The 19,827-nt window shown below is 37.2% G+C and overlaps 1 protein-coding gene across 1 annotated transcript; it reads left to right on the forward strand.

Annotated features, from left to right (window-relative positions):
* The first annotated feature begins 10,091 nt into the window (after positions 1 to 10,091).
* On the forward strand, positions 10,092 to 11,714 carry LOC137656605 (uncharacterized). The gene is made up of 3 exons (XM_068390776.1): positions 10,092 to 10,138; positions 10,318 to 10,604; positions 11,206 to 11,714. Exons 1-3 carry the CDS (start codon positions 10,092 to 10,094, stop codon positions 11,712 to 11,714), a joined length of 843 nt encoding a protein of 280 aa, XP_068246877.1.
* Positions 11,715 to 19,827: the final 8,113 nt, after the last annotated feature.

Raw genomic sequence — 19,827 nt, forward strand, 5'->3', positions numbered from 1 at the left:
GACCGTAAATTTCTGTAAAACAAATTAAGAAGACAATCAGCAGCTGAAAACCAGACATGATAATAATGCTCAAAACAAGGTAGAATGAAAGAATTAAAACTATATATTGATCACCGGAAATCTTGAAAGAATTTCTCAATAAGCCAATTAACATGCAATTGAAGAAAACAGAGACCTAATATGTTTCTCAAAAGTAAATTTGCTGTCTAGAATCACACCTGGAGTTTTAAAAGAGTCAAACAAAGTTAAAGAAACTGAGATTTGGATGTTGAGGAGCTACTGTCCTTGACCTACTTACAATCATACTTTGAGTTTTGTTAGGATTCAACTTCATACCCCATAATTTGCGCCATGCACTAATTTTAGCTAGATCTCTGTTAAGGGATTCAGCAACCCCAGTTCTACATTCAGGGTATGGAATTGAAGCAAAAAGAGTAGCATCATCTGCATATGCAACAAGCTTTTTTTCTAGGCCAAACCTTATATCATGTGTATATACTATGAAAATTAATGCACCAAGAACACTACCCTGTGGAACACCAGATATCTCATTCCTATAGTCACTATGGTGCCCATCAACAACTCTTTGAGATCTGTTACTTAAATAATCAGTAATAATGCTAAGAAACAGCCCACCCACTCCCAACTGTTTGGGATTGAAAACAAGGTTCTCATGATTAACAAGGTCATACGCAGCACTAAAATCAAAACCAATCTTACGAACTTCCTGATCATATTCAAGGGATTTCTGTACAGCATTGGAGATTGTAAGAAGGGCATCACATACTCCAAGGCCTTTACGAAAACCATATTCTAAACTAAGGAATAGATGATTACCTTCAACAAATCTACTGAAACGCTTTGCTAGAAGGCGTTCAAAAACATTAGATATTATGGAAGTAATGGAAATTGGATGGTAATCAGTTGAACTTGAGCTACCACAATCACATTTACTCAGAGGAGTAACATTACCAATTCTCCAAGTGCTAAAAGCTCCTCTTCTTGCTAATTTGCGCAAGATAACGAATAACTTTGAAGCTAAGAAATCTGCAATCTTTATAAAAATCAAAGGAAAAATACCATTTTGGTGTACACCTCCAAAAGCATCAAGGCCCAACAACAGAGCTATAATTTCAGGTGATCGAAATGATAATCTTGTTAGTTTTGCCTCAAGAAAAAAGGAATGAGGAAGTTCAAGTTTTTCATTACTCTGTTTACTGTCAAAAACATCAGCCAAAACGGTTGCCTTTTCCTCTGGACAGTGAGTGACTGAGCCATCTGGTATAAGTAAAGGATGAACTGTTGCATAATACACCAAAACGTACAAATTTAAGGGTAGACCACCATTTATGTTCCTGAGATATTCCAGAAAGGGTTTCTTTTATGGTTAAATTGTATTCCCTTTCAGCTAAAGCATAAACTCTCTGAGCAAATGCACTAAGCTGAGTATAGTTATCCTAGGTCAAATCTGATCTGTTACCCTTCCAAAGATGATAGGCCTCCTGCTTCTCAGAATAAGCATATCTACAATCATCATTGAACCACAGTTTGTGCTTCACTCGGTACCTTAGCACATGAGAGGGGATACACCTATCAATTAAGTTTGTTAGATTCTCATTCAAAGGGACAACAGGATCAACACTGCTATATAATTGTGACCAATTCAACCAGAAAAAATTATGCAAAATCCAATTCCATTCTGCTTGTGATTTCATGTAAATTTTACAAGTGTATGGTATATTAGGGACAGGCTGCTATGTCTTCACTACAAATGAAATCAAGGCATGAATAGATGTCCCGACTGGAGAACCAACCTTACATGTTATAACACCATGGGAGTCAGTGTATACGAGGTCCAAGCAATGACCAGACCTGTGAGTAGCTTCACTTATGGTTTGCTCACAGCCTGATTCAGAGGCAAAGTCTAAAGTTCTCTACCCATGGCGATCTCTATGAGAGATAGACCTTAAACAGTCCGTATGGTGAGTGTTAAAATCACCAACGAAGACAAAAGAAGCCTTTCTATCATCTTCTTTTATCTTAGCCATAATGGTAAGAAGACAATCGAAGATAGAATCATCCATGTCTGGGTTCCGGTAGATCGAACACAAATAAAAGTGGTTATACCTGCCACAAACTTTTATTGCACGAATCTCACGAGATCCCCATTCATAGCAGGACTTATGAGGAATAGGGTACTCAGTCCAAATATACACTGCTATTCCCATGGCCCTAGGGATGGTATCATGTTTCAATAGTATTGGCTTCTTAAACCTGTTATAAGGACCTCAGATGAGTGCCTCATGTTAGAAACCAAAGATTCCTAGCGCAAAAGAATATCATACTGTCTGGACGCAGCTATACGGTCTTGAATATTTGCAAGAAGACCACGAATATTGCAATACAGTAGATGATATTGACTAAATCTAGGACTTACTTGTCCCGGATCTCGCTCAGTGTCTCTAGACAGCATCACAATAAATAGTAATAAAAAAAAATACATCATATTTAAAAACTAGATTAATAATAATTATAACAAAAACCATATGTACAGAAATATAAATAAAGTGATTAATCAAACCCATAGACTATAGGAAAAAAAGTCGGAAAAACTGGTCAACATGGAGGAGCCAATGCACCATGCAAGGTTAAATACCCTCCAGGATAGCCACTTCAACTGAAGGGAGGACAGTAAGGATGGGTTTGAGAAGAAAAAGAATCAGATAAGGAAAAGACAACCTCTTGATAAACCTCCATTCATCTATGGCCCTTCTATTAAGCCTGCCCAACACACCATTTAAAAAAAAAAAAAAAAACAGGAGGAAGAAAAAAAAAATAAGATAGAATAGTGTGCCCGAGTTAACCCTCAGGCAAGAGAACTCTAACCCAAGACAGTGGAAAACCTTGGTATAGAGGCTATGGCACTACCAGAGACTAGAGAGGAATGGTTTAATTTTGGAGTGTCCTTCTCCTAAAAGAGCTGCTTACCAGGGATAAAGTGTCTCTTCTATCATTACCAAGAGGAAAGTACAGTGAACAATTACAGTACAGTAATTAACCCCTTGGTTGAAGAAGTGATTGGTAATCTCATTATTGTTAGGTGTATGAGGAAAGACGAAAATCTGTGAGGAATAGGCCAGACTATTCATTGAATGTGTAGGCAAAGAAAAAATAAGCCGTAACCAGAGAGAGGGATCCATGAACATTACTGTCTGGGCAGTCAAAGGATACAATAACTCCCTAGTGATAGTATCTTAACGGCCAGATGGTGCCCTGGCCAACCTATTATCAGTGAATGTCCTTCTACTTTCGTATTTTTAGTGTCTTTCAGTGACTGTTTATACCCTTTTTTTCTAAATTTATATCCATCGTTTTCCTTTGCTTCCTTTCCCATATTTGGGTTCTCAATCTGTTATTCTTAATGTATATCTATTATTTTCATTACATACCCTGCCCATGCTCATTTAATTTTCTTACTTGTTCTTAGAAAATCGTCTACTTTAGTTTCATATTGTATCCTTGTACAGTAGCTCTTTATCCGTCTCTTACTTTGAATCACCCCAATATTCCTTCCTAAGCTCTTTGCGTTGAAACTAGCTTATGTTTTAAAGCTTTAGTACGGTTGAAAGATACTGATGCATACATGTAGGACCATCACATTAAGCATTGTTCTTTTTAGAGAAAGTGTTATCTTTGATTTCATAATATCATTAGGTTTACCAAAAACTGTCCGTCCTATGATTATCATTATTTCAATTTCAGTCTCATGTCTTTAGGAATCACTTATATTCTTCCCCAACTACGTATATTCATAAACAATCTCTTGACCTTTCATAACCCATGTATATTGTTTCTATTTTCATTGAACATTCTCTTGGTTTTCCTGATATTAATTTCCAGTCCTTCATTTCTGCTTTCTGTATTTAAATGTTCTAACATATTCAGAGTGTTTGAAGTGGATGCTATCATTAAAAAACTCAAGAGATGGAAAGTCCCATGAAACGATGGAATAACTGCCCAGATGATACTGACTGGGAAATGAAGTGACTCCCAAAATACTCACAAGATTATCGTGTAGAATGTGTCGGGAAGAGACAAAACCTGATGATTGGTAGTTGACCTGACTGATTGCAATAATTACAGAGGCATAACACTTACGTCAGTTGTTAAGAAAATATATGGTATGTTTATTCTAAAGAGACTGGAGAGAAGAATTGATGAAAAGTTGAGAAAAAAATTATTAGGATTTAAAAAAAAGTAAAAGTTGTACTGACCAGAATTTAGTTTTGAGACATGTACAGCAATGCAAAGAATATAAAAATCCACTTATGATGGCATTTGTGAACTATAAGAAAACCTTTGATAGTGTGCATCGGCCAATTTTGTGGAGAGTCCTGCCCATTTATGAATTTGTTTATGTGTCTTCGTGAGCATATCAAGTGCAAAGTTAATATTCCTGGATTTTGTAATGTGTAGAACAGTCGGAGATAGGGGAGAAGGATTGGACTGGATTGGTGATAGGAAATTAGCAAATATAAATTATGCTGATGATGATATCATTACTAGGAGAACACTAGAGGATTTGCAATGCTTGCTTACCAGAATGCATGGAATATTACATGGGGTGGGGCTCAAGATGATTAGAAGAAAGACAGAGAACAAAATATGTAATGGAAGATGAAATTTCCTTTGAAGAATGGATTAAGGAGGCTTAGTGAGATCGATGTTACCATATGTACATGAGTCATGGTATGAAAATGAATTTAGTAGATTGGAGAGCAAGGCTTTAAGAAGGATATTTGGGAGTTGAATGACATGACACGTTAGAAATCAAACTGGAAGAGATTACTCGAGTGCCATATTTAGATGAGAACATGATGAGGGTTAGATGGAGACATGCTCCTCGTACTCCCCAAGAGAGATAAGTTCACCAAACTTTCAGTTAGGCTCCAAAAGGCACTAAAAAGTTTGAAGACCGAGGCCTACATGGCTGAGAACTATAGAGCGTAAGTAGGAGATTTTGAACGTATCTTGCAATTTTACCACAAAACAGAAACATTTCATCTGTAAGTCTCAATGGGAAATGCATTAAAAACTTTATATATATATATATATATATATATAAATATATATATATATATATATATATGCATATATATATATATATATATATATAAATATATGTATATATATACATATATATATATATATATGTATATATACATATATATATATATATATATACCTGTATATATATATATATATATATATGTATATATATGTGTATATATATATACACACACACACACACACATTTATATATATATATATATATATATTGTATATTACATGAATAGCTCCTGATGTCTGAGTATTAAAAAATATATTATCCTCTGGTTCATGACTGGGAAAAAAATATATAATATATGTACTATGACTGTCAAGTTAATCAACTCTCGAGTTCCAAACTAACCTGTTTGCTTTTACTTTAAGACTATTACACTTTAAAACAATAATACCAGAATTCACAGACCCTTAAATAACTTCTAGACAGCAATATATAAAACAATGAATATCCCAACATCTCTTAAGTAAACTCAAACCAAACTGGGTAATTACTCTTAAATATTATTGAAATGTATTCAACTTATTTTGGTTCTTAATAGGAATCGAGTGGAATCCAAAATAATGAGGATTGGAATAGTACACTCTTTACAAAAATAATCATATTCTATATAAATTACAACACTTACAAGAATTTTCTTAACAAAAATAAGTCACTGTAAAAATTAAGTCTGAGCAAAACTTAGAGTAAGACAAAAATGTTATGATCTGAAATTAAATAATAACTTGACTTGAACTATTATATCTGAATAAACTTTAGCCTACGAAAAGAAATAATGCAATGGAAATTATAGAAAACCTTGAAATAAAACTCAATATTGCAATGTTCACGTTTGACTCCTAATGAATAATAAAAAACCAGATCACATAAAAAAATCTGTACTTCCTACTCTCCTTTATCTTCTTGCAATAAGACAGCTCCAATCCAGTTATCCAACGCATCCACTTAGATAAGGAATTTCTCGGTTAAATCCGGTACTTAAAGTATCAGTTTCAAAGTTGATATGGGCTTTCTCAGAATTTTACTTTTTCCTGATATCTCGATAACATAGGTCTGGTCACTGCTTTCCTCCAAAATCTGCAAGGGTTCCTGTAACTCGTTGGTGAGAGGGAATATTTTTTCCCGATGCGTAGACCAACACCTGCCGTCCTACCTTAATCTCTCTGTTCGCACTTTTCATGCCAAACGTTTCTTCACTTGTCCTTGCCTCGTTTTCACGTCTTCTAAGGAAAATTTTCTCAAGTCCCACATTGCTTTCCTGAAAACCTTGACATTTCCTTCGTCTATTCCCTCTCGATCCTTCCCTTTTCCTGGCAACATTTTCTTTGATCTTTTGCTGAAGTGTCCTGCAAACTGTCTGTTCATACTCTTCCTACCAAAACTTTTCTTCATTCGTCCTTGACTCGTCATCTTCAAGCCTTCTAGTAAAAACTTCTCTATCTCGCTAATCCCTTTCCTCAAAATTTTGGCATATTCTCTTTCCATTTTCTCTCAATCCTTCCATTTTTCTGCTATCATATTCTTCGGTGCTTTTCTGAAGATATCTCTTTGTACCTTCATTGGGCATAAGAGATATTCCTTCATGCACTCGTTGAGCTCTTCAACTATTTGACATACGTGACATATACGGCAAAAGTGGCCAGAAAAGGTGTTTCATCATCTCTGTCGAATTGCTTATCCTCATACGTTCCGTCCCGTGCGCTATCGCAATCACCTGTCTTCTCAACGGTGCAGGATTCAATATTTGCCGATATATTCCCCATTCAGTATCCCCAGATATATCGGCGGGTCTATGCTTCCTCCTAAGCAGCCCATCCTTAAGATAATAACAAGCCAGAGACTGCTGTGCCTCCATCACGTCCAGCACACGGTACAATAACTCTGTTAACATGGCATCTTTCCTTTGCAATCCTATCAGCCTTTTCCAACTCACTTGTCCTACTTCTAAAATTTAATTTTCTATTTCTTCAAAGTCCCTTTTTTCTTTGTCTACTTGTCTGTTCGTCTGTCGTTTCTTTTCGCTCAGCCTTACTCTTGATTTCACTTATTGCATACCCTCAAGGAAATCCTCTTCTTTTGAAAACAAATCCTGTAAGCTCATTGCTCTTTCGATTTCTTTTTCTGCTATGTCCTCTTGTCCCCTCGTCTGTCATTCCCCTTTGCTCGGGCTTATTCTTGAGTTCTCTTCTTATGTATCATCAATGGAATACTTTTGTTCGGAAAATAAATCCTACAAATTCCATTTTTCCAGGTCCGTTTTTTCATTGCCCTCTTGTCCACTTGTTGGTCATTCCTCTTTGCTAGGGCTTACTTGTGACTTCTCCTATTGCGTACTATCAAGAGAATCCTCTTCTTCGGAAAAAAAAATCTTTTAAGTTCATCGCTCTTTCGATTTCTTCAACTTCTTCAGCAACCACTTTCTTCTTCATACTCCCAGTCGTAACATAACTAGGAACCAGAGATGGGTAGTCGACGCGTTCAGTCGTAGAACTCTACCTCAAAAGTTTCTTCGTTACAATAGGACAAGGCTCGAACGACGTTCCACCAACCTCATTACCCAGCAGGAGAACTATTCCTTCAACAGCCATAGAATCCTTTACCGCAACGTCAAAGTTACCTGTGACCAATTTGCATAACAGTTTCAAGCGGCAAATAGGCTTGACTTCCTCACATTCTATTCCCTTAAAAATAACGGAGTCCCCTGTGTGAGACTGTTCCGCCAACGGATGTACTTCTTGTAAAACCACACTATTATTGCAACCTATGTTGCACAGTATCCTGACCAGGATTGCTCACTCCCGTCTATTGCTACTGTACTCTCGTGTGACACACGTGTGGTACACCCTTGTGTCAAAGGAGCATACATAGTAACAACATTTTTCTTTTTTGTATATAGTATCCTTTGTATCTTTGCTCTGCCCTCGCACTTACAGCAACTTATTTTACCGTGTCTGCATATGCTATTGTTAACTGTTAACAAAACTGGTTGCCAGTTTGACAAGAAATAGCATGTCTGTATTTTGTGATGTTCTTACCAGGACCTTCTGTGTATAAAAACTCGATTTGTCGTAATAAAGTTACTCAGTTGCTTTCATCCTGCTTTTGAGTCATAACCTACTCCTGGCTCGTCACATTGGTGACCCAAGAAGTCGACTCGCTCCCCCCCACCCCCACTGTTACTAAGGCCGCTCCATTGAAACTTTCATCTTTCGCCAGCGGAGATGTGTTTGCTTGGCTTCAGCGCGAAGAGGTCCAGTTCCGCATCAAGGGCGTGACTCGCTCAACCACCAAAGCAGATTATGTTCTCGCGGTGATACCCGACGACTCCTTCCCGGAAATCTCCGACTGGCTTTATGAACAAGGAGACACCCCAATAGCGTATGCACTCGCTCTCGCCAGCCGCCCGTACAGCAAAGCTTTTTCAGCTCTCTCAACAACCGTTTGGGGACCAAAGGGCTTCGCTTCCCCTGAGGGAAATGACCAGTATCGCTCGACTGCAACCTACAGCAGACAGCTCTCCTTGTGTCGTGAACCTACACCGTTTACCTGAAACTGTATGCGCTGCCATACCCGATGTCATTAGTTTACCCATAAAGGACTTGATGAACAAAGCGGACGCCCTTATGGACAGCCACTTCACAACCTTCAAGACCTCCATCAACGCCTCCAATCCTGACAAAGAGGACACCAATTCAACGTCAACTGAAGCTGGCGAATAGGCCTTAGGACACACACTCCTACCCTGTTACATGCCGGAGCAGTGTCAAAGCCACCCATCATCTACCACTCGCTCGCGCCCCAACCATTGACTTCTACAGCCACCTATTGCCACCCATCGGCGGCAGTTTTGTTACTACCACTACAGATTCGGGGCTGCCGCGAAGAAATGTGCCAAGGATTGTCAGTGGCCAAAAAGCGTATGAGTAGGCCATTGCTTGTGGCGGTGGCTCCCGTGTTTCTAATCTTTTCTTATTACATGATACAGGAATGGGGCGTTCGATTTTTGGTAGACATGGGTGCTTGTCGTTCACATTTACCAAGGGAACTCTTCAGGACACAACGGAGTCTGTCTATGTCTGCCGACTTTCGCCTGGTAGCTGCCAACGGATCTGCGATACCCACATACGGTTATGAGAACCTCATATTATCGTTTGGAAACCGCAAATTTAATTGGAAATTTCTCGTTACTGACGCCACATTACTAATCCTTGGTGCAGATTTCCTCTCTCATTACCACCTTCTGGTCGATGTCACCCACCGAATATTGGTTAACGCAAACTCGTATCTGTCGACACCTCTTCAACCCACCCCCTCCAACCTCGATCCCCACATCAACGCAACCACGGATGCCTACACCCACCTGCTCACATTATACCCGGAAATTTTCCATCCAGAACTTTGCCAAACGCCCACGGCTCCTGCCAAGCACGGTATGCATCACCATATTAAGACGACGGGACCCACAGTCTTTGCAAAATTCAGACGTCTGGCACCTGATCGATTTGCAGCCGTCAAACAGACGTTCACCGATATGGAAGAAATCCGCCTTTGCCAATAGGGCATCAACCCATGGTCGTCACCCTTACAAATCATCCTGAAGAAAGACGGCTCCCTCCGTCCATGTGGGGGTTAAAGGCCTCTGACCTTGCAAACAGACCCGGAACACTACCCCCTCCCAAACATCATCGACGTGACTTCCTACCTGCACAAAGCGAAGGATTTCTACACGCTCAACCTCCTAAAGGGGTATTATCAGATGCCCATGAACACAGAACACATCCCTAAGACTGCCATTGCACCTGCCTTTGATACATACACGTTTAATTACTCCTTCTTTGGCCTTCGTAATGCTTGGGCCACTTTTTAACGTCTCATGGGTGGCATCTTACGGGACCTCCCCTTCTGCATATATTTCGTGGACGACCTACTTTTGTTCTCTTCCTCATAAGAGGAACACCTCCGTCACATGCGTATCGTGCTCGGCTGCCTGCAACATAACGGCCTTATAGTCCGGTACGAGAAGTGTACTTTTGGCACCAACGAAGTGTCGTTTTGAGGGCACATCACTCCTGAAGGAGTCCATCCCCTCTCTGAGAAGGTAGCAGCAATTCAGAACTTCTCCACGCCCTCGACCATTAAAGCACTGCAGGAATTCTTGGGCTTGATCAACTATTATCACCGTTTTCTGCCAGTCATTGCCGCCACTCCTGCTTGCCTCTACATCTCCATCAAGGGCAAGCCAAAAGACCTGAAGTGGGGTCCCCTTCAAGAAGCGCCTTCTGCAATACAAAGAATGACCTATCAACTGCTGCAACTCTCACTTTCCCCGTCGTACATTCCCCTGTCCTTCTCTCCACCGATGCCAGTGACGTTGCTATTGGTGCAGTACTCGAACAGGTGGTCAACGGCTCGCCTTGCCCATTAGCATTCTTCAGCAGAAAACTGTCCAAGGCAGAATCTGGTTATTATACCTTCGATCGTGAATTGCTGGCGGTGCACTTGGCTGTCCATCAGTTTCGTCATTTTTTAGAAGGTACGCCCTTCGTCATTCGAACAGACCACATGCCTCTGCTGCACGCCTTCACTCGAGAGTCTGACGTCTGGTCCGTCTGTCAACGCATACAGTTGCACCATTCAACACGTCCCTGGGAGATTTAATCCTTTTGCTGATGCCCTGTCAAGAAACATGTTGTCCGCCGTTCAACTCGGATTGGATTACAACGCCTTGGCTGAAGATCAACGAAAGGATCTAGAGTATCAACCATGAAGGACATCCTGCCTATCCCTCCGTTGGAAAGACGTTCCCCTCAACGACTCCAACACCATCTTCATTTGTGACATCAGTACTGGTAAACCGCGACTGTGGATTCCTGCTCCCATGCGCCGACAGGTGTTTGATTTCATTCATGGCCTTTCACATCCCTCGCGTCGTTCTACTGCACAGCAGCTGAACACAAAGTTTGTTTAGGCATGGCATTACTAAGTATGCTAAGGATTGGGTCTGCGCCTATACTTCTTGCCAGACTTCCAAAGTATATCGACACACTGATTCATGAGTGGACACCTTTCCTTAATCTCAGCGTCGTCTCGCCCACAGTCACTACGACGTTGTAGCCCCCTACCTACATTAAAAGGACATCTCTACCTGTTTACCGTCATAGACCGCTCCACTGGTTGGCCTGAAGTCATTCCCATGGAACTAGCAACGTCAGCTTCATGTACATCTGCCTTACTCTCAGGATGGATAGCAAAATTTGGCATCCCTGAACATGTTACTTCTGACAGGGGTACCACTTTCACTTCTCAATTGTGGACGCCATTAGCGAATCTAATGGACATCACCCTACATCAGACAACTGCCTATAATCCTGCTGCCAATGGAATGGTTGAAAGTTTCCATTGCACCCTCAAAGTAGCTTTGATGTCCCGCTGCAAGGACTCAAACTTGTTTACTCAGCTTCCCTGGGTCCTTCAGGGACTAAAGACCAATCTTAAAGAGGCCCGGGATTTATCGGCAGCTGAAATGGTGTATGGCGACCCGTTGGTCGTCCCGTCCGAGTTTTTTCCCTTCTGCAACGTACTCCGATGATCTCCAGCACATACGTCACGTCGTGGGAAAATTTACTCCATGCCGCCGGACTTACAAGCCTCCAGCAAAGGATCACATACCGACAGACTTGCACTCTGCAACGTACGTCTTCCTACGCAACGACACTAGCAAGCCACCACTAACGCCCCTTTACAGGGGCCCTTTCCTTATGATCCAAAGCAGACCAAAAGCATTCCTACTAAACATTTGTGGCAAAAAAGACTGGGTCTCCATTGATCGTCTAAAACTTGGTTATCTCCTGCCAGATGACCCGCATACAGTTCGCCTCTCTAGAGCAGGACGCCCTATCTATCAGGTACAGTATGTCATTTTTAGGGGGGGAGCCATGTACCACCCGTGTGTCACACAAGCATACATAGTAACAACCTTTTTCTTTTCTGCATATAGTATCCTTTGTATCTTCGCCCTCCCCTCGCACTGACAACAACTTGTTTTACTGTGTCTGCATATTCCATTGTTAACTGTTAACACAACCGGTTGCCGGTTTGACAAGAAATAGCTAGTCTTTATTTTGTGACCTTCTTACCGGGACCTTCTGTGTATATATACTCGATGTGTCGTAATAAAGTTACTAAGTTGCTTTCATACTGCTTTTGAGTCACAACCTAACTCTTCGCTCATCACACTACTAACATACCTTCCTAGATATATGTTTTAAAGGTATGTACACTGTTTGGGTTAGTCCTGTTTGTCGTGTAAACGTTAGCAGATTTATTTTCCCTTTTGTCCTTCCCCGATTGCTTCTCAGTCTTCGCACTCTGTAAAGTTAAATTATCTTTATTTACTTGAGCGACTACTTTCAGTTGGCTTGACCAGCATTCCTTACTGATATGGCTTCTCTTGCCACACCTAAAACCTACAATATCAATCTTTTCCATGTCTTTCATGATACTTGAAAGAGGAGGATTCAACGTTTGTTGCTTTGGTACTATCGCATTCTGCTTAGGGATAGTAACAGTGGTACTTCTGTCGTAACTGTTGAACTTGTTCCAGTAGTTATTTCCGAACTTATTTCCATGGTTCGTCGAATACTTGACACGTCGTCAGAACGACAGTGGAAACTTCGAGCCGGAGGAGGGTTTATGACTGATAATCCTATAATCTTCACTCAGAGAAGTGGCTTTATCAAGTTTCTTCACCTCTCTCTCTCTCTCTCTCTCTCTCTCTCTCTCTCTCTCTCTCTCTCTCTCTCTCTCTCTCTCTCTCTCTCTCAAGTAAGTTCAAATATGTTCATGAACTCCTCGTAGATACTGGTCTAGTATTATCAATTCTTCTAAATCAGCCATTTCCCTTACGGTAACAGCTTCTGTCCATTTCTTAAAATATTGTCGTACGTAATAAGCGCAATCCATGAAAGTAATTTTCTCATCCTTTTTCAAACTCCGGAACTTTTCATTTTAATATTCACGGGCCATCTGATACACTTGCAGCACGCTCCTCTTCACTTTTTGATACTCCATCCTCTGGTCCTGAGATAAGTATAAATAAGCACTGCAGCCCTTTCCAAAGAGCACACTCTGCAAAAACACAGGCCAATTATCTTTAGGCCATATCATCATGGCTGCAACCGTTTAAAAATCATTGAAGAACTCATCTGGAGACTCTTCTCTGAGTCTTGGAATTAACCTCTGGGCTTCTAAAATATTAAACATGGGTTTTTGCCTAGCAAAAGTCCTCTCGGTTTTCGGTGTCAACTAAGCACGGGCCTGCAACAGCTCTAATTCTCACGCACACCTCGCTTCTTCCCTCTCTTTTCCTTTTGCACGCCATCTCTCTTTCTTTCTCTTCTTTTTCTCGCCTTTCTTCCATCAACTTCGCTTGTTTTGTAATCTCTTGTGATTCATCTCGTTCTTTTTCTTCTATATCATTCCCCTTTGAGATCTGCTTTCATGCGTTCAGTTTGAGGATCAACCGTTCCTTGCTTCACTAAAAACTCTTCTTTAGCTTGCTTCTACAGTTCACAAGCTACCACAATATTCTCTTCAGCCAACTTCCAAGAGTTTATCAATGCTTCAAAGGCTAGACATTAGATTTTGCCCTTATTCATCCCACTCATAGCATGGCCACCACATGCCATTGAGATAGAGATCCCCTGAGCTTTAGTTACATTAGCTTCTGACAGTTCCTGAACATTTGGGTTATTCAAAAACTCTTTAATATTAAACTGTGCTATCTTGTAATTTAACAATATTGAATATCTCACCAAAATATATATCCAAACGATACATAAGTTGCTATCAACACTGTATAGTTCAAAATCTTTAAACAAAACCTGGCCATGATATCACCAATATCTAAAAAAGAATCGCTCAATCCCAAATGTCTGGGCACCAAACATATATTATAATATTATGGCTCCCGGGTTTGGGCACCAAAAATATATTATACTATGATGGCTCCAGGGTCTGGGCATCAAAAATATTTTATACTATATATTACGGCTGGCAAGCTATACAACCTCTCGAATTCCAGACACGCCTGTTTGCTTTTACATGAAATATGTGACACTTGAAAATACTGATACACAAACTCTGAGACAGTTAAATAACTCCATACAGCAATATATAATACACTGAATATCCAAAGGCCTCTTAAGTACACTGAAAAAAAAAATTGGGTAATTATTCTTAAGAATTATTTAAAACTATTACTTACTACGATTCTTTAACTGGATATGAGCGAATATTACTTTACGCAATGGTGAAAGGAATAATATACTCTTCACAAAAATAAATATATTCTATATAAATTACAACACTTTGAAAAAATTTACAAAAAAGAAAATAAATCATTCAGAATATTAAGTCTGAACAAAACTTAGATTGAGGAAAAAATGTTACGATCTGAAAATTATATAATAACTTCACATGAACTATCTTATCTGAATAAACCTTAGACTAAGAAAAGGAAATAACAGTTATGAAAATTAGGCAATCAATGGTATTACTTGAAATAAATTCTGATAAACAATATTTAAGTTCGACACTTAATGAAAATAGATAACCAGATCACAATACAGGAACCTATCACCCTCTCACAGGGCTGTTTACAAAATTTCTAAGAGAATTTCTATAAGTACTCACTATGATTAAAAAGCTTGTAAAACCAAAATTTCGTTATGTCACTGAACACTTTCAAAATAATACACTGAGCTGTGTGCGAGAGGGAGAGGTTGGTGAAGATGGCTGTCTTAAGGCTGGAATTCTCTATCTGTCTATCTATACAACCCTGGGGTCGCCGTTATAAGAGACTTACTACTTCCAGAATATTCCAAGGGGGAGAATGTTCTGGAAGCTTGGAGGCTGGGCAAGGCATCAGAGTTACCAAGTATTGCTCTTTCAACTATATCCACGCAACAAGAGACGAACTCTCTCAGTCAGCTAGCTCCGCCCACCCTTGGTACCCGAAATAAAGATATAACATCCAATCACTAGGTTTTTCCAAAGTCTTACATAATTTACACAATAAATTCAAATCTACAAGAGAAGAATTTATCTCAAGAGGTGGTTAACCCCTCTTCAATGCACAATTAAAATATAAATAATTTCATTAATAAATTACTCTATTTATTCTACACTAGACCAGCTTCATAAGACTATATATATATATATATATATATATATATATATATATATATATATATATATATATATATATATATATATATATATACATATACATATATATATATATATATATATATATATATATATATATATATATATATATATATATATATATATATATATACAGTATATGTATATATACCTACATATACATATACATAAATATATATATATATATATATATATATATATATATAAATATATATATATATATATATATATATATATATATATATATATATATATATACATTAAAGAAATATTCTTATTTTTTTTTTCATTCCTTCTCAGTTGTTGATAATATATAAAACATGGAATATCCAAACGTCTCTCAAGTACAATCAAACTAAACGGGGTAATTACTCTTAAGTATTATTAAAACATATTTAACTTATTGTTGTTCTTAACAGGAATCGACTACAATCTTGTTCCGAAATATTGATGATGGGAATAATACACTCTTTACGAAAATAAATATATTCTATAAAGATTACAACACTTTGAAAAGAATTTTCATAACAAAAATAAGTCATAGGATGAATACAGTCTGAACAAATATTAGATTAAGACAAAAAAGTTACGATCTGAAATTAAATAATAAAAGGAATTGAACTATTATATCTGAATAAACATTACCCTAGGAAGTAAATAATGTAATGAAAATTATACTGAAGCTTAGAATAATTCTGATTAATACAATGTTCACGATTGACAGTTGATGAATAATAGACAATTTGATCATATTACAAATCCTATACTTCCTATACTTCCTTTTGCAAAACATGTTATACAATTCCAACACTAACTCTAATACAATGAAGTCAAAATCACCTTCTAGTCTTGTGTATCATTTCGATACACACTTTACTTTGGGGTAGAGAGTATCTTAGGAGAGGACATACTAACGTACTGGACACTTTCAGAAAACAATACACTGGGTTATGTGCGGAAATGAGAGAGGGAGAGGGGGAGGAGGCTCTCTTCAAGCTGCAGTTCTTTCTCGATATCTATCTAACTCTAACCCAACCTTAGGTCACCTGTATATGAAATATAACTGCTTCCAGAAGGTTCCAGGATCTAGGTCTGGTAGCGTGGGGAATGTGACAAGCGTCTAAGTTACCAAATATCACTCTCCTCGACGCTACTCCCTGCACCCCTTGTCCGCGAAATGAAAAAAAAAAGATAACCTCCTCTCACCAAGCCTTCGCAATGTTTCTAAAGTACATGGTAGAGAATTTTCAAAGGCATATGTTCTGAATATTCTCCACCAAACTTGATGCAATACATCATAGAATATAAAAGATCAGCTTATCCATTGTTCATATCTCGCACGAATCTTTCAACACTTTTAAGTAGACTATGTAAGACTTTGTAGCAAACATACGTGAAATAAAAAGTTAATTCCTAAAAATTACGTAAATACATATATACTAACTTGAATAAAGAATACCATGAAATACACAACGAAAGTCTTGCGTAATTTATATAAAATACGTATATCTATATGAGAGGGGCTTATTTTACGGGCCAGAGACCATCTCTACAATGTTTAGATGAAAACAATATATGAAATGTAAATAAAATCACCAATAAACTACAGGATTTACTCTACACTAGACCAGCTTTGTAAGAATATATATATATATATATATATATATATATATATATATATATATATATATATATATATATATATATATATATATATATATATATTATATGTGTGTGTGAGTGTGTGTGTGTGTGTGTGTGTGTATCTTTTTGTGCGTGTTTGTGGTATGTGTGCAATTGAAACAAGTAGAGAAGGAATGGTTAATAATCTATATTAGTATAACCACAAAAGGTTGGGATTGAGGGGAAAATTCGAGAGATTAATAGAACTAGCAGAATTATCTAAAACAATAAACTACCTAAAAACAGAAGCCATTCGTAAAGACAATTCGGACAAAATTGAGGATCCATTTAACACTGCGAGAAGCATTAAATTGGCTAAAAGCAGACATCCAGCCGAGTCCCAGCAGATGATTATTTAAAAGAATAAAAAAATATATATTATCTACATTTGAGATGGAGTGATACAAATTGGAGAGAATTTCTAGACAACGATTTACAATTTTGTGTTAATTTTGGTCGGGATTAATTACAGATAGAAACTAATGAAAAAGTCCCCAAGCCATGAGAGAGAGAGAGAGAGAGAGAGAGAGAGAGAGAGAGAGAGAGAGAGAGAGAGAGAGAGATATGTTCCATCTCCCAGACTCAAACTTTGTCAGAAGTTGTGTATTGTAGCCGAGTGTCGCTGCATCCAAGTAAGTTGGTGGAGTTCCGGAATATATTTTGACCGTGAGTTGGGATTCCGAGTTTGTGGAAATAAATGGAACTTGACACGAGAGTTTTAGATGATGTTTTTATTTTTTTATTACATTATTCAAAAAAATTAGTCTTATGACGGCAGCACATATATTAGAACTTACGAAAAATGTAAATCCAAAATTTATTGGTGAATATAATTCCTGATCAGAAATGTAATGAATAGTGAAGTTCCCGAACAAAAAATTTTAAACTGACTCGGACTGAATTTAATAATCCTAATAATACGAGAAATATGATAATTATCGATTTTTTTAGATTGATATTGGTTATTAAAATTTGATTTTAATTCTATTGAATATATCATCACTTACAGTCATTAATTGCTAATATTTTTTTCCTTAATACTAAGTCATCGGTACAATCAGAGTGAAAATATAGTTTATAGAATTATTTTTACTAAATGTTAGATTATTAATTTATGGAGTTTATTTTCTATTCTTATAAGTAATCTAAGATTAGGATAATTAATGATAGGAGTGTTTTCCTCTTGTTATAAGAAGATTAAAATCAAGGATCCTCAATGACAGATTTTATTTGTATGGCCAAGGAGCTTTAGTTATACGAGTATTCTTTTCTAATTTTGAAAGTAATTTTGGATTAAGAGATTTATCAATTGCTATTAAAAAGTATATCACAAACTTTTACACTGAAACTCAAATGTTTATTTATATTATTGCCTACACAATTACCTGATCAAAGAAATTACATCATGTGGAATTTTTTCTATGAATAAAATTCATTGATCATAGAGATACCCATGAAATATAAACACCCTGAGACATATACATTCACCGAAAACAAAGAAAAATACTCATATAACAGAACCAAATTTACTAATTGGATGATGAAATATTTGTGCATGAAACTCTCTAATACACTATTTGATTTAACAAGTGTTTAGAATAATGAGAATTAAACATAACAGATAGAACTCAAAATCTGAATCAAGTGATTTACTGGTACAAAAGGGAAATCAGCGTGATGAATACACCCAATCCGTATAAACAGAATCTTCTTAGGATTTTTTTTTTTTGGAAGATCCTTTAATTCCTCTTTTACTTTATTTTATTTTCCTTGATTACTTCTGATATCTATTTTTGTTTCTATATCATGTATCAATTAAAAGATTTCGAGCTCTGGAGTGTTTATCAAATAGAGAAAACTCTAAGCTATTCATTCTTTGAATCTAAAATTTTTTTATGAAAAATTTATCTAACAACCTTTCATTAAAATTTTCTTTCCAAGACATTAAAATACCTGAATTCCGGAACATAAGAAGCTTAAGTTTGTTTATTTAATGGCCAATGTATAGCTTTGAAAGTAAAGATATTAGAATATGGACATTAATGCATATTCAGACGTGTTATTAAACTTCAAACCTGACTGAGAAGCATGAATGTCTAATGTAGCTCATCATTTTATCATAAAAAATATATGAATTTCTCCGTGATGAAATTTGTTGAGAAAAATTAAGAAACCTTTAATATGATCGGAATTCGCCTGATGAACGTTCAAACAGCAAATATGGATAACTTTAAAGGTTCTTACGATTCATCACGCTAATTAGAGATAGTCTAATAAAGAGGAATCGTGATAGGTTTTTGATACATGAGTTTTTAACCGACATAAACATTGCTAAATCTTGGATTAGGTCTATAAAAATAGGAGGATTCTCGAAGCGGAATGACTTATGTGAAATCAGTGGAAATTTCTCTTAATGTCTGCAAGGTCGTTCACTTCTAAAGATTTTATTATTCCCCTTTTTAATTTTATCTTTTCTTTTTGCTCCTGAATATTCCGAAATTGACTGATTATAGAGTATATGTTTTATACTAACAGTTTCGTGCTACAATGCCATAAGAACTAAATCAATTATAAGGTATGAAAAATTGCGAAGAAATATGTCATCAATCAAGAGATTTTAATAATAAGGAAAATATGAGAAATTTATTAAAATCATTTAATTTTGGGCAGGAAAATACTGTAATTGGTTTTACATTTTTATCTGCTGAGTCTTATATTCTAATGTGTGTCAGTGTATGCACTCCACCATACAAACACTGAGAGAAGTGTAGTATATTATTTTGTCTATTTAG

This window comes from Palaemon carinicauda, chromosome 17 (assembly GCF_036898095.1).
Source record: "Palaemon carinicauda isolate YSFRI2023 chromosome 17, ASM3689809v2, whole genome shotgun sequence".
NCBI classification, from domain to species: domain Eukaryota; kingdom Metazoa; phylum Arthropoda; class Malacostraca; order Decapoda; family Palaemonidae; genus Palaemon; species Palaemon carinicauda.